Source organism: Neoarius graeffei, chromosome 12 (genome assembly GCF_027579695.1).
Source record: "Neoarius graeffei isolate fNeoGra1 chromosome 12, fNeoGra1.pri, whole genome shotgun sequence".
NCBI lineage: Eukaryota > Metazoa > Chordata > Actinopteri > Siluriformes > Ariidae > Neoarius > Neoarius graeffei.
This window is the reverse complement of record NC_083580.1, coordinates 66,584,280-66,600,035: the sequence shown is the minus strand read 5'-3', so window position 1 is coordinate 66,600,035 and position 15,756 is coordinate 66,584,280. Positions and strand designations below refer to the sequence as shown.

General features: G+C 41.3%; 1 protein-coding gene across 2 annotated transcripts in view; it reads left to right on the top strand.

The window, feature by feature from the left end:
• Nucleotides 1-2,348: 2,348 nt before the first annotated feature.
• pfdn1 (prefoldin subunit 1) overlaps nucleotides 2,349-15,756 on the top strand; it is a 74,407-nt gene continuing 60,999 nt past the window's right edge. Inside the window, exons 1-3 of one of the 2 annotated variants that reach the window (XM_060936275.1) lie at nucleotides 2,349-2,423; nucleotides 4,400-4,566; nucleotides 4,682-4,766. In XM_060936275.1, coding sequence (XP_060792258.1) covers nucleotides 2,391-2,423; nucleotides 4,400-4,566; nucleotides 4,682-4,766 — 285 coding nt within the window. In that variant the 5' untranslated portion in view covers nucleotides 2,349-2,390. Of the gene's footprint in view, nucleotides 2,424-2,489; nucleotides 2,557-4,399; nucleotides 4,567-4,681; nucleotides 4,767-15,756 lie in introns of those variants that run through there. The other variant, XM_060936274.1, reaches the window with a different exon arrangement.

The following is a 15,756-nucleotide window of genomic DNA, read 5'->3' as shown; positions in this document are numbered from 1 at the left end:
GCCCCGATGGCCCTTGCTAGCTACGAGATGAAGAAGAAGGCTCTTTGTTCAAATGTATACAGTGGTGCTTTTGTGGCTGGGGACTGCAGTTGACTTGCTGACTTTGGGACTGCGGTTGTCGTGAACGGTTTTGCGCTCGGGTTTCTGTCCATGGGGGGTTTATAGCATCAACGAAGCTGACTTTATGTTAGGACTGTTAATGTTATTGTCATGTTGTCTGTTCTTGCCCAAATGAGGATGGTTCCCTTTGAGTCTGGTTCCTCTCGAGGTTTCTTCCTCATGTCGTCTGAGGGAGGTTTTCCTTGCCACCATCACCACAGGCTTGCTCATTGGGGATAGATGAGGGATAAAATTAGCTCATATTTTAAGTCGTTCAAATTCTGTAAAGCTGCTTTGCGACAATGTTTATTGTTAAAAGCGCTATACAAATAAACTTGACTTGACTATACAATTATATTATGATCATGAAGCTATTTATTCCTGAACTTTCCAGTCATCGAAGACAAGTGGATCGTATATTATTTAAGCCAACTTGTTTTCCATCCTTTTTCAGAATCAGAATCAAGGGCGGCACGGTGGTGTAGTGGTTAGAGCTGTCGCCTCACAGCAAGAAGGTCCGGGTTCAAGCCCCGTGGCCGGCGAGGGCCTTTCTGTGTGGAGTTTGCATGTTCTCCCCGTGTCCGTGTGGGTTTCCTCCGGGTGCTCCGGTTTCCCCCACAGTCCAAAGACATGCAGGTTAGGTTAACTGGTGACTCTAAATTGACCGTAGGTGTGAATGTGAGTGTGAATGGTTGTCTGTGTCTAATATGTCAGCCCTGTGATGACCTGGCGACTTGTCCAGGTTGTACCCTGCCTTTCGCCTGTAGTCAGCTGGGATAGGCTCCAGCTTGCCTGCGACCCTGTAGAACAGGATAAAGCGGCTAGAGATAATGAGAGAGAGAAATTCTGTAAAGCTGCTTTGCGACAATGTTTATTGTTAAAAGCGCTATACAAATAAACTTGACTTGACTATACAATTATATTATGATCATGAAGCTATTTATTCCTGAACCTTCCAGTGATCGAAGACAAGCGGATCGTATATTATTTAAGCCAACTTGTTTTCCATCCTTTTTCAGAATCAGAATCAGAATCAAGGGTGGCACGGTGGTGTAATGGTTAGCGCTGTCACCTCACAGCAAGAAGGTCCAAGTTCAAGCCCCGTAGCCGGCGAGGGCCTTTCTGTGCGGAGTTTGCATGTTCTCCCCGTGTCCGCGTGGGTTTCCTCCGGGTGCTCCGGTTTCCCCCACAGTCCAAAGACATGCAGGTTAGGTTAACTGGTGACTCTAAATTGACCGTAGGTGTGAATGTGAGTGTGAATGGTTGTCTGTGTCTAATATGTCAGCCCTGTGATGACCTGGCGACTTGTCCAGGTTGTACCCCGCCTTTTGCCTGTAGTCAGCTGGGATAGGCTCCAGCTTGCCTGCGACCCTGTAGAACAGGATAAAGCGGCTAGAGATAATGAGAGAGAGAAATTCTGTAAAGCTGCTTTGCGACAATGTTTATTGTTAAAAGCGCTATACAAATAAACTTGACTTGACTATACAATTATATTATGATCATGAAGCTATTTATTCCTGAACCTTCCAGTGATTGAAGACAAGCGGATCGTATATTATTTAAGCCAACTTGTTTTCCATCCTTTTTCAGAATCAGAATCAGAATCAAGGGTGGCACGGTGGTGTAGTGGTTAGCGCTGTCACCTCACAGCAAGAAGGTCCGGGTTCAAGCCCTGTGGCCGGCGAGGGCCTTTCTGTGTGGAGTTTGCATGTTCTCCCTGTGTCCGCGTGGGTTTCCTCCGGGTGCTCCGGTTTCCCCCACAGTCCAAAGACATGCAGGTTAGGTTAACTGGTGACTCTAAATTGACCGTAGGTATGAATGTGAGTGTGAATGGTTGTCTGTGTCTATGTGTCAGCCCTGTGATGACCTGGCGACTTGTCCAGGGTGTACCCCGCCTTTCGCCCGTAGTCAGCTGGGATAGGCTCCAGCTTGCCTGCGACCCTGTAGAACAGGATAAAGCGGCTAGAGATAATGAGATGAGATGCAATGACATTTATAAAACCTTTGATAATGGAGGATTGTGGGGTTTTTGTTGACCACTCAGCTACCACTGTTTCCATTTGAGAGCCACTTCTTTAAAACACATACAAACGGTTCAGTTCAGGTTACATTTTATATGTCGGGTGTAAATCATTTTCACTGACTCTTCTTATAATAACAGTCTCTAAGTCAGCACAACATTTAATCACAGCATTTCAGTTCTTCCTGTAAAGGCTTCATTCCCCAATAAGGGAATGCTGAGGGGAAGCCTACAGTGCGCATGCGCATTCGGTTCGCCTATCTCTGACAACATGGCGGCGCCCGTAGACCTAGAACTGAAGAAGGTAAAGCTCAGTCAATTAACAACAGCTCTTATATTCATATGCACTGAAACTTCATTTTTGTAGGAGCAGTTGGTGAGAATAGAAGCTGTATATTTGTGCTAAGAGTGTTGGGTTGGAATCTTGTACAACTGAGGTAAATTTGTATAAGAATGCCAGCGTGGTGTAGGTTGCTAGCTAATTGTTGCTAGCTAAAGTGTTATGATGCTTATACTAATAGTAATGAATGATTAATGACTTGATGAGGATTGATATGTGATAGCTAGCTAGCTAGCATGAATCTTTCAGCTAGTCACACTTTCCTACATCCAAGCCATGAAAAATATTAGTACTTAGCCAGATAATCAATTTATATGTCAAAATTGATGCATATGTTTACTTACAGTGGTGCTTGAAAGTTTATGAACCCTTTAGAATTTTCTATATTTCTGCATAAATATGACCAAAAACAACATCAGATTTTCACACAAGTCCTAAAAGTAGATAAACAGAACCCAGTTAAACAAATGAGACAAAAATATTATACTTGGCCATTTATTTATTGAGGAAAATGATCCAGTATTGCATATCTGTGAGCGGCAAAAGTATGTGAACCTCTAGGATTAGCAGTTAATTTGAAGGTGAAATTAGAGTCAGGTGTTTTCAATCAATTCTTATTTAAGTGTATCATGGTACGAGCAAAGATTTCTGAGGACCTCAGAAAAAGCGTTGTTGATGCTCATCAGGCTGGAAAAGGTTACAAAACCATGTCTAAAGAGTTTGGACTCCACCAATCCGCAGTCAGACAGATTGTGTACAAATGGAGGAAATTCAAGACCATTGGTACCCTCCCCAGGAGTGGTCGACCAACAAAGATCACTCCAAGAGCAAGGCGTGTAATAGTCGGCGAGGTCACAAAGGACCCCAGGGTAATTTCTCAGCAACTGAAGGCCTCTCTCACATTGGCTAATGTTCATGAGTCCACCATCAGGAGAACACTGAACAATGGTGTGCATGGCAGGGTTGCAAGGAGAAAGCCACTGCTCTCTAAAAAGAACATTGCTGCTCGTCTGCAGTTTGCTAAAGATCACGTGGACAAGCCAGAAGGCTATTGGAAAAATGTTTTGTGGACGGATGAGACCAAAATAGAACTTTTTGGTTTAAATGAGAAGCATTATGTTTGGAGAAAGGAAAACACTGCATTCCAGCATAAGAACCTTATCCCATCTGTGAAACATGGTGGTGGTAGTATCATGGTTTGGGCCTGTTTTGCTGCATCTGGGCCAGGACGGCTTGCCATCATTGATGGAACAATGAATTCTGAATTATACCAGCGAATTCTAAAGGAAAATGTCAGGACATCTGTCCATGAACTGAATCTCAAGAGAAGGTGGGTCATGCAGCAAGACAATGACCCTAAGCACACAAGTCGCCCTACCAAAGAATGGTTAAAGAAGAATAAAGTTAATGTTTTGGAATGGCCAAGTCAAAGTCCTGACCTTAATCCAATCGAAATGTTGTGGAAGGACCTGAAGCGAGCAGTTCATGTGAGGAAACCCACTAACATCCCAGAGTTGAAGCTGTTCTGTATGGAGGAATGGGCTAAAATTCCTCCAAGCCGGTGTGCAGGACTGATCAACAGTTACGGGAAACGTTTAGTTGCAGTTATTGCTGCACAAGGGGGTCACACCAGATACTTTTGCCACTCACAGATATGTAATATTGGATCATTTTCCTCAATAAATAAATGACCAAGTATAATATTTTTGTCTCATTTGTTTAACTGGGCTCTCTTTATCTACTTTTAGGACTTGTGTGAAAATCTGATGTTGTTTTAGGTCATATTCATGGAGAAATCTAGAAAATTCTAAAGGGTTCACAAACTTTCAAGTAACTTTCAAGTCAAGCTTTTCATTTATTGAATATATTTTGTCATTTCACTCATAACACTGTCCTTTTCCATTGAAATATATTGTGTTCCTGTCTTGGTCACCATTCAGGCCTTTGCAGAACTGCAAGCCAAAATGATTGATACGCAGCAGAAGGTGAAGCTCGCAGACTTACAAATCGAGCAACTGAGTCGAATGAAGAAGCACGCTAATCTGACCCATGTAGAGATCGGTTCACTCCCCAATAACACTCGCATGTACGAAGGAGTAGGACGAATGTATGTATCTCACTCATTGTGCTGATGCCTTCATGTTTTATCTGCTGTTATCACTGAAGTTCAGATTCAGGGTGATGAAGTTCAAAGATTTAAAGTCACTCATACTGCTTTACAGGTTTATCTTGCAGTCAAAGAATGAGATAAATAATCAGCTGATGGAAAAGCAGAAAACGGCAGATGACAAGATCAAGGAGCTGGAGGTAAAGTTCTTTCGCGCACACATCAGTGTAATTTACAGGAGTTGTACTCTGTCCCTAAATCAAAACAAAACAGGATGGGTGAAGCGCTAATCTCACTTTATCCAGTTTCAGTATGACATCACAGCAGATACATACAGACTCTGCTATTGGTTAATCTCTCACACACACATTTCTAGCATGTTTCACAGCGTGAAACGTAACTGATAAAAGTAACGTCTTACTAATTAATAAATAAATTGTTAGCATTGGCAAAGTGCTGTAGCATTAGAGGAATAAAACACCTCAAGGCCTGATCAACTTCAGGGTGGTAACAAGAACTCTGTTTTGCTTTGGGTCACATCACACTACCTCAGCAATGATTATTTCCACAGTGTTGTAGACGTTTATTGATCACTCACTCCACTGTGGAAAAAGAAAGGATTATGGAAGCCCTGATTTCACATTTTTGTGACTACTGCCTCACAGGAGCCACTATGTCGCCGTGTTGTAAGAATGAGTGTAACAAATAAATGGACTAAAGAAATCTCTCTCAGACACGTTTATGCTTATTACCGCGGGAAAGTGTGTTCCTATTTTAAAATATACTCCAGGTTGTCCCCCTTTTCCTCGCCTTCTTCGGCCAGTGGTCCCATGTGTGATGTAGATGTGACGCACTTCCGAGTTGTTACAGGAAGTTGTCGAAAAGAGTGTTGCGACCACTGAGCTCTAGCGCCGGGCCATTTCCAGGAAATAAAAGTTTGGGTCATGGTGACGGCGTGTGTATGTCAGCCTCGGTTCGGAGGTTTCAGTTTTGAAAACTGTAAGAGTAGAATAATATAAAGTACAGACACTTGGTATATTTTACATCTGTAATTTTTAAATTGTTCCTTTTTCGGATTACGCTTCATTTTTGTGGCTACTGCCTCATATAGCATATATTTGCTCTATTTATTGTATGGACATGGTATCAGAAAACTATCTGATCTTGATCTCAAGAACAAACTGACTATACAATCTACAGATAAAAATGTAACCATAAAAATGTGCTTTGTACACGTGAATGTGCATTTAATAGTGCTTAAAAACAAGAATTGTGATAAATGAAGATAAAAAGTGGCAGTACTGAACGGAAGATAGGTAGATAAATAAAAGCAAATAAACTCTAATTAGTGCTGATATGTAAAATCTGTGTTGTCAATCAACATCACACGTTTGTGGCATCACTTTATATTGGAAATCCTATTCTACACTACAGGAAACGTTTCCCAAAATGATACAGAAAGATCCGAGAATGTGTACAAATCCCAATTCAAAATCATCTCACATTAGGGTCAATCCATGTGAAATCACCAGTGGCCTCACCACTGACCATCTCAGATTTGCTTCATACTTTCTGGAAATATCGTCAGTGTGCCCAATAAATAGTGTACAAAATTTTAGACTTGTACCTTCATTAGTTTCTGAGATATAGGAGCTTTAAAAAAGGGGCGTGGCCCCAATTTCACTGTTAAAACGTGTGCTACAGAAAACGGACCTAACTTCCATAAGTCGTTACTTTTAGGCCAAGTTTACATTAGACCGTATCTGTCTCGTTTTCTTCGCGGATGCATTGTCCGTTTACATTAAAATGCCGGGAAACGGGAATCCGCCAGGGTCCACGTATTCAATCCAGATCGTGTCTGGTCCGGTGCTGTGTAAACATTGAGAATACGTGGATGCGCTGTGCTGAGCTCTAGCTGGCGTCGTCATTGGACAACGTCACTGTGACATCCACCTTCCTGATTCGCTGGCGTTGGTCATGTGCCGCGACTGCTGAAAAACGGCGCGGACTTCCGCCTTGTATCACCTTTCATTAAAGAGTATAAAAGTATGAAAATACTGCAAATACTGATGCAAATACTGTCCATTGTGTAGTTATGATTGTCTTTAGGCTTGCCATCCTTCCACTTGCAAGTGGTAAGTGATATGCGCTGGGATCACACACACAGCGGCTCAGTCCCGACTCACTGCTCGTGCGCTATACTCGCGCGCTCTGTGAGCTGCGCAGGGCCGGAGTGCGCACCCTCCAGAGGGCACTTGCTGTTCAGGGCGGAGTGATTTGGAGCGCAGGATGCCTGCGGAGCCGAGCGTATCCGTGTATTGGTGTTGCTGTGTGCACGCGAATCGTGTATTGGTGTTGCTGTGTGCACGCTAATCGTTTTAAAAACGTTAATCTGATGATCCGCTGATACGGTCTAATGTAAACCCCACCTTAAACCATGCAAGATACATGAAATTTTCAAGGATTGTTCTTCAGTGCCAGACGCCTTTAAATACTATAACAGAAAGTTCACAGTTCAATATTTGCCAAGTTATGGCTTGCTGAAAATCATAAAAAAAAAAGTCTTCTATCGTGCTTTGGAGCAGCTTTGACCCCCCCTATATCTCCACAGTAAAGCACACCAGATCTTTCAAATTTTCTTATTTATTCCTCATGTTATAGTACTCTTTAAACAACTAGGTATGTGTTCAAAAGAAATGAAACTTTCTGATTTATTAGGCTTTAAAAAAAAACATTTTGCACCTATAATTCAAATGCATATTGCAAATGTATGACAAGGTCTACCATAAAATCAATTATACCACTGGAAAGAGCTTGTTCTGATTAGCAAATGCACAAAATATGAAGTTGGTACCTTAACCAAACTATAAATATTAAGGTATCAAGTAGGGCATGTTTTACGATAGACGAAAGTGCTGTTTTCAGGCATACAGTGCTGAGCATAAATGAGTACACCCCCTTTGAAAAGTAACATTTTAAACAATATCTCAATGAACACAAACAATTTCCAAAATGTTGACAAGACAAAGTTTAATATAACATCTGTTTAACTTATAACGGGAAAGTAAGGTTAATAATATAAACTTAGATTACACATTTTTCAGTTTTATTCAAATTTGGGTGGTGCAAAAATGAGTACACCCCCCCCCCCCAACAAGAACTACTACATCTAGTACTTTGTACGGCCTCCATGATTTTTAATGACAGCACCAAGTCTTCTAGGCATGGAATGAACAAGTTGGCGACATTTTGCAACATCAATCTTTTTCCATTCTTCAACAATGACCTCTTTTAGTGACTGGATGCTGGATGGAGAGTGATGCTCAACTTCTCTCTTCAGAATTCCCCATAGGTGTTCGATTGGGTTCAGATCAGGAGACATACTTGGCCACTGAATCGCTTTCACCCTGTTCTTCTTCAGAAATCCAACAGTGGCCTTCGATGTGTGTTTAGTCATGTTGGAAAAGTGCACGATGACCAAGGGCACGGAGTGATGGTAGCATCTTCTCTTTCAGTATAGAGCAATACATCTGTGAATTCATGATGCCGTCAATGAAATGCAGCTCCCCGACACCAGCAGCACTCATGCAGCCCTACATAAGGACACTGCCACCACCATGTTTCACTGTAGGCGCCATGCATTTTTCTTTGTTTTCCTCACCTTTGCAATGCCATACAGTTTTGAAGCCATCAGTTGCAAAAACATTTATCTTGGTCTCATCACTCCAGAGTATAGAGTCCCAGTAGTCTTCATCTTTGTCAGCATGGGCCCTGGCAAACTCTAGGCAGGCTTTTTTGTGCCTGGGCTTTAGGAGAGGCTTCTTTCGTGGACGGCATCCATGCATGCCATTCCTCTGCAGTGTACGCCATATTGTGTCACGGGAAATAGTCACCCCAGTTTGGCTTTCTACTTCTTTAGATAACTGCAGTGAACTTGCATGCTGATTTTCTTCAACCCTTCTCATCAGAAGACGCTCCTGTCGAGGTTTTAACTTCCATGGACGACCTGGACGTCTCTGTGAGATAGTTGCAATTCCATCTTTCTTAAATTTTTGTACCACTTTTGCTCTGACTGATAAGTAAAGCTTTGCTGATGATCTGGTAGCCTTCACCTTTGTAGTGTAAAGAAATTTTCTTTGGGGAATCCTGAAGAGACAAGTTGAGCATCACTCTCCATCCAGCATCCAGTCACTAAAAGAGGTCATTGTTGAAGAATGGAAAAAGATTGATGTTGCAAAATGTCGCCAACTTGTTCATTCCATGCCAAGAAGACTTGGTGCTGTCATTAAAAATCACGGAGGCCATACAAAGTACTAGATGTAGTAGTTTTTGTTGTGGGGTGTACTCATTTTTGCACCACCCTAATTTGAATAAAAGTGATAAAATGTGTAATCTAAGTTTATATTATTAACCTTACTTTCCCGTTATAAGTTAAACAGATGTTATATTAAACTTGTCAACATTTTGGAAATTTTGTGTTCGTTGAGATATTGTTTAAAATGTTACTTTTCAAAGGGGGTGGACTCATTTACGCTCAGCACTGTATAATCTACTTGGATGCATCCAGAGATGCATAAAAACCTGAAAAACCACAAAATTCATGAGGATTTGTATCACTATCCACAATATTTCTGACAATATTTCCAGAAAGTATGAAGCAAATCTGAGATGGTCAGTGGCGAACATTTTTCTAAATCTGGTGATTTGGGGCGGAATTACCCATTAAATACTCCGCATGTATGTCACTGAATAATCATGAAATTAATGAGGTCTAACAGAGTCAGGCAAGTGAACTAATGCACTAGTTGGACAATAATGAAAATGTTTTTTTTGGTGAATATTTGTGTTTTTGAGACAGGTTTCTGTCTTGGCATGCGTGTTTTTTTGTCTACACTGTAAAACCAGTTTGAATATGCAGTCTGGGGAAATTCCAAACACACGATCAACTCATTCCTCCCATTTCAACATCTTCCTGATTCTTCATGCCACCCTGTAGTTTATTGCATGAGATGCTCATGATGTCATCATTACTAAACATCTGCTTTTGCATCATGTTCTGCAGAACTTCTGAAGAACTCGAGATGTCACAATTTAAGAAAACAAATGAAGTGAAGCATAATTGACGTGATGAGTACATTCAAAATTATTGCATTTGTTCATATACAGTGCCTTGCAAAAGTATTCATACCCCTTGAACTTTTTCACATTTTTCCACCTTACAACCACGAACTTAAGTTTTTTTTTTATTGAGAATTTGTCATAGACCAACACAGAGTAGCACATAACTGTGAATTGAAACGAAAATGATAAATGGTCTTCAAAATTTTAAACAAAAATCTGAAAAATGTGATGTGCATTAGTATTCAGTCCCCCTGCGTCAATACTTTGTAGAACCACCTTTTACTGCAATTACAGCTGCAAGTCTTTTGTGGCATGTCTGTACCAGCTTTGCACATCTAGACACTGAAATTTTTGCCCATTCTTCTGTGCAAAATAGCTCAAGCTCAGTCAGATCGGCTGGAGAGCGTCTGTGAACAGCAATTTTCAAGTCTTGCCACAGATGCTCAATGGGATTTAGGTCTGGACTTTGACTGGGCCGTTCTAACACATGAATATTCTTTGATCTAAACCATTCCATTGTAGCTCTGGCTGTATGTTTAGGGTCATTGGCTTGCTGGAAGGTGAATCTCCTTCCCAGTCTCAAGTCTTTTGCAGCCTCCAACAGGTTTTCTTCCAGGATTGCCCTGTATTTAGCTCCATCCATCTTCCCATCAACTCTGACCAGCTTCCCTGTCCCTGCTGAAGAAAAGCATCCCCATAGCATGATGCTGCCACCACCATGTTTCACAGTGGGGATGGTGTGTGCAGGGTGATGAGCAGTGTTAGTTTTCCGCCACACATAGCGCTTTGCATTTAGGCCAAAAAGTTCAACTTTGGTCTCATCTGACCAAAGCACCTTCTTCCACATGTTTGCTGTGTCCCCTACATGGCTTCTTATGCCTGTCTTTCAACAATGGCTTTCTTCTTGCCACTCTTCCAAAAAGGCCAGATTTGTGGAGTGTACGACTTATAGTTGTCCTGTGCACAGATTCTCCCACCTGAGCTGTGGATTTCTGCAGCTCCTCCAGAGTGATCATGGGCCTCTTGGCTGCTTCTCTGACCAGTGCTCTCCTTGCTCGCTCTGTCAGTTTAGGTGGACGGCCACGTCTTGGTAGGTTTGCAGTTGTGCCATACTTTTTCCATTTTTGAATGATGGATTGAACAGTGCTTCTTGAGATGTTCAGAGCTTGGGATATTTTTTTTATAACCTAACCCTGTGTTAAACTTCTCCAGAACTTTATCCCTGACCTGTCTGGTGAGTTCTTTGGTCTTCATGATGCTGTTTGTTCTTCAGTGTTCTCTAACAAACCACTGAGGCCTTCACAGAACAAGTGTATTTATGCTGAGAGTAAATTACACACAGTAGGACTCTATTAACTAATTAGATGACTTCTGAAGGCAATTGATTGCACATGGATTGTATTTAGAGGTATTAGAGTACAGGGGGCTGAATACTAATGCACACCACATTTTTCAGATTTTTGTTTAAAATTTTGAAGACCATTTATCATTTTCGTTTCACTTCACAATTATGTGCTACTCTGTGTTGGTCTATGACATAAAATCTCAATTAAAAAAAAAAACTTTTAAGTTCGTGGTTGTAAGGTGGAAAAATGTGAAAAAGTTCAAGGGGTATGAATACTTTTGCAAGGCACTGTACAGTAAGTATGGGACTGGAAATTCCAAACCCCATTTTTGGAAAAATTTGGATATTTTCCAAAATGCAATAAAAACAACAATCTATGCTTTAATTCATGTGAACCTTTATTTAACTGATTAAAAGTACAGGTAGTCGTCGACTTACGACTGCGTTCGGTTTACGACCGGTCAGTCGTAACCAATCTGGTCGTAAGTCGGCCTGTGTTAAATGAACGTAAGTATATTGTGATGTGTAATGATATTGTAATCATCTTAAAGTCTTATTTTATCAACATTTTATTTCATTACCTTGGCTCATTATTTGCTTTAAGTCAAACACTGCATACTACACTGCGTACAGTACAATTCGTTTAATATGTGCAAAACAAAAAATACGAAATACAGGTGTGAAAAATAGAAAACATTATTTTCGTTTGAAACATACCAAAATACAAATGTAAAACATAGCAAAATACAAAATTTAGTGACCGCTGGCATCACTGGTGCTTGGCTGTGGGTCGTCTACGTCATCAGCTGTTGCAGCAGTCGGGCTGGCAGGAGGATTTGCTCGTTTCATAAACCAGGAGCTGGGGCGGAAACTGTATGACGGAGTGCGCGAGGGAGCACGAGAGAGACTGCGCATGTGCCTGGAGCTGGGGCGGAAACTGTTGTACGCGGCGAGAGGCGCTGCCAGGAGTTGGGGTGGAAACTGTCGTACGCTCAGCTGGGAAACACTTGCCAGTCTTAACCAGACGGTTGTAAAGTCGATCGGTCGTAAGTCAACGACTACCTGTACAAAGAAATGATTTTCAGTAGTTTTACTGATCAACTTAATTGTATTTTTTGTAAATCTAAACAAAGTTAGAATTTGATGCCTACAACACGCTAAAAGAAAGTTGGTGCAGAGGCAAAATAAGACTGAAAAGTTTATAGGATATTCATGTAACACCGTTTTGGAAGATTCCACAATAAGCAGGTTAATTGGTAACATGATTGGGTGTAAAAGGAGCAGCACCAAATGCTCAGTCTTTGTAAGCAAGGATGGGTCGTGTCTCACTCCTTTGTGCCAAAAGTTGAGAGAATTGTAGTGAATTCAAAAAGAACATTTCTCAACACAAGATTTTAAGTCTTTCAAACTCTACAGTAATATAATATTGTGAAAAAATTCAGGGAATTTGGAGACATGTCAGTGTGGAAAGGGCAAGGTCGGAAATCACTGAATATGCGTGTGACCTTCAAGCCCTCAGGCGGCACTGCCTGAGAAACTGTCAAGCTAACGTGACAAATATAGCCACATGGGCTTGGGAGAACTTAGGAAAACCATTGTCGCTTAACAAAGTCAGCTGTTGTATCCAGAAATGCAAACTGAAACTGTATTATGCAAGGAGGAAGTCATTCATCAATTCTATGCAGGAATGCCACTGATTTTCTCTGGGCCTGAACTCCTTTTCGATGGACTGAAAGACAGTGGCAATATATGCAGCGGTCAGATGAGTCCACATTTCAGCTTTTTTTCAGGAAAACCAGACGGTGCCAAAGGTGAACACGACCGTCTAGTTTATCAGAGAGAGGTGCAAAATCTAGCATCTATGATGGTATGGGGTGCGTCAGTGCCCATGGCATGGGTGAATAGCATGTGCGCAAAGGTACTATTGATACGGAGGTGTATATTGGGATTTTAGAGAGACATATTCATCAGTGTAACATCTTTTCCCGGGAAGTCCATGCTTATTTCAGCAGGACAATACCAGGCCTAATTCTGCATGGCCTACAACAGTGTGGCTTTGTATACACAGAGTATGTGTGCTTGACTGGCCTGCTGCCAGTCCAGATTGGTCTCCTGTTGAGAGTACATGGTGTACCATGAAGAGGAGAATCAGAGAACGGTGACCACGGACTGTTGAGCAGCTGAAGTCTTGTATCAAGCACGAATGGACAAAAACTGCAATAATTATTATCCTCAGATCCCATATGATTTAAAAAGTGTTATTAAAAGGAAAGGTGATGTAACACGATAACAACGCCTCTGTCCTAACTTTTTTGTGTGTGTTGCAGGCATCAAATTCTAACTTCATTTATATTTACAGATTGCAATTAAGTTGGTCAGTAAAACAATTTAAATCTTTTGTTTGTACTCTTGTCAGTTAAGTAAAGGTTCACATGAATTAACAAATCACAGATTTTAGTTTTTATTGCATTTTGGAAAATATCCCTACTTTTCTGGAAATTAGGTTTGTATTATTTTTACCTTGTTTTAACCTTTTTGCTGAAGAATTTTTGTCATCATTTAATTTTAGTGCTGTCAAGCGATTTAAAATATTTAATCGCGATTAATGTCGCGACTGTCATAGTTAACTCGCGATTAATCGCAATTTAATCGCACGTTTTTGTCACACGAAAAACCATTGTAATTCTCTTATCAGCATAAAAAAGTGAATGGGCTTGCTTTGTACCAATGTTTTTCTTATTGCAAAGCATAACACGTCTTGACACAGCCACTGCAAACTGAAACCTAAGCTGAGCACCGTGGCTCTTCGTCCCGAGACTAACAAGAGAACCATGAGTGAAGTGATCTACTGCTTGAGTTAGTCTATCAGAGAGACAGGTTACACAGTGACGGTAGGCTTGACATGCTTGATTATAATATAAAGTACACTATTATATTAAGTTTAAGTTGTTCGTTGATAAATATTGCATTGAATCTGATCTTTACTGTTTCAGCTCACTTAACACATTTTGTACTTTTACACTTTCTGCCTGTTGATGCGTCGCGCTGTCCAATCAGAGGCGGCCAAATTTGCATATTGCAGGAAGGATTTCTGGGATAGCATTGAGTTTACAGTTCAGAGGGATCTGGCTTCTTTAGACGCTGTCTTCTTAAAACTGAATAAATATTTAAAAAGAGCCAAATGAGCCAGTCTTTTGAACGGCTCTTTTCAAAGAACGGATCACAAAGATGCGGATCCCATCAAAGAGCCATAAATCCCATCTCTACTAGCGCGCCCTGCCCGCGCTGGTTCTTTGAGGGAGGAGGGCAGAGGACTCTGGCTGTGCGGGGCGTGGCTAGCTGCTATCATTTTTCTAAGCAAAGTCTCTGTTCCAAGTTCCTGGCAGTTTCAAAAGCTTATGAAAAACCTACATCATGTCACAGCGTTAATCTCGCGATAAAAAAATTATCGCCGTTAAAATTGAGTCAAGTTAACGCGTTAATAACGCGACATTTTTGACAGCACTATTTAATTTAAAATCATATTTAATTGTGATAAGAACAGAAAGATGCAGCTTACTTATCTGAGTCATTAACTTCAAGGGAAAGCCACAAGTGAGTCTAGTTCGGGAAATAATGTTTGTTTATGACAGCTATAAAATAAGTGATAGGGACAACTTGATTAATCATTAAATGTAAGCATACACTAACAAGTTAAAAAAATAAATAAAAACCTGGCAGTTACTTTGACTGACTAGTTTATAGTTAGAGTTTCTGGAAATTTGTTGGAATTTTTTTTTTTTTGCGACGTGAGAGGAAGGAGGTTGGTTGTTCTAGGAAAATAATGAACTTCTGGGTGGTAAAGTCTCCGCGTTGTCATATCACATCTCATCACCTTGTAGCTGATGATTTTCCTATCACAGCAAACCCTGCTGTGTTTTATTTCTTACTTATTACGTATCTTAGATCAAGCCTCAGAAGAAAAGAGGAACATTTAGCCTTAGCATTTTCTTTCTGTATAATGTGTCAGCTAATTTAATGGCTTTGACTGTATCCTGTGTAGTCTTCCGTTATGTGATCAGTCATGTCAACCAGGTATTTTTTTTTGCTCTATGATGCTAAATACAAAGGTCTTTAACTTAGGCTACGTTTACATTAGACCGTATCCGTCTCGTTTTCTTCGCGGATGCACTGTCCGTTTACATTAAACCGTCTGGAAACGCCGGGAAACGGGAATCCGCCAGCATCCACGTATTCAATCCAGATTGTGTCAGCTCCGGTGCTGTGGAAACATTGAGAATACGCGGATACGCTGTGCTGAGCTCTAGCTGGCGTCTCATTGGACAACGTCACTGTGACATCCACCTTCCTGATTCGCTGGCGTTGGTCATGTGACGCGACTGCTGAAAAATGGCGCGGACTTCCGCCTTGTATCACCTTTCATTAAAGAGTATAAAAGTATGAAAATACTGCAAATACTGATGCAAGTACTGCCCATTGTGTAGTTATGATTGTCTTTAGGCTTGCCATCCTTCCATTTGCAAGTGGTAAGTGATATGCGCTGGGATCACACACACAGCGGCTCAGTCCCGAATCACTGCTTGTTCACTCCACTCGCGTGCTCTGTGAGCTGCGCAAGGCCGGAGTGCGCACCCTCCAGAGGGCACTCGCTGTTCAGGGCGGAGTGATTTGGAGCGCAGGATGCCTGCGGAGCCGAGCGTATCCGTGTATTGGTGTTGCTGTGT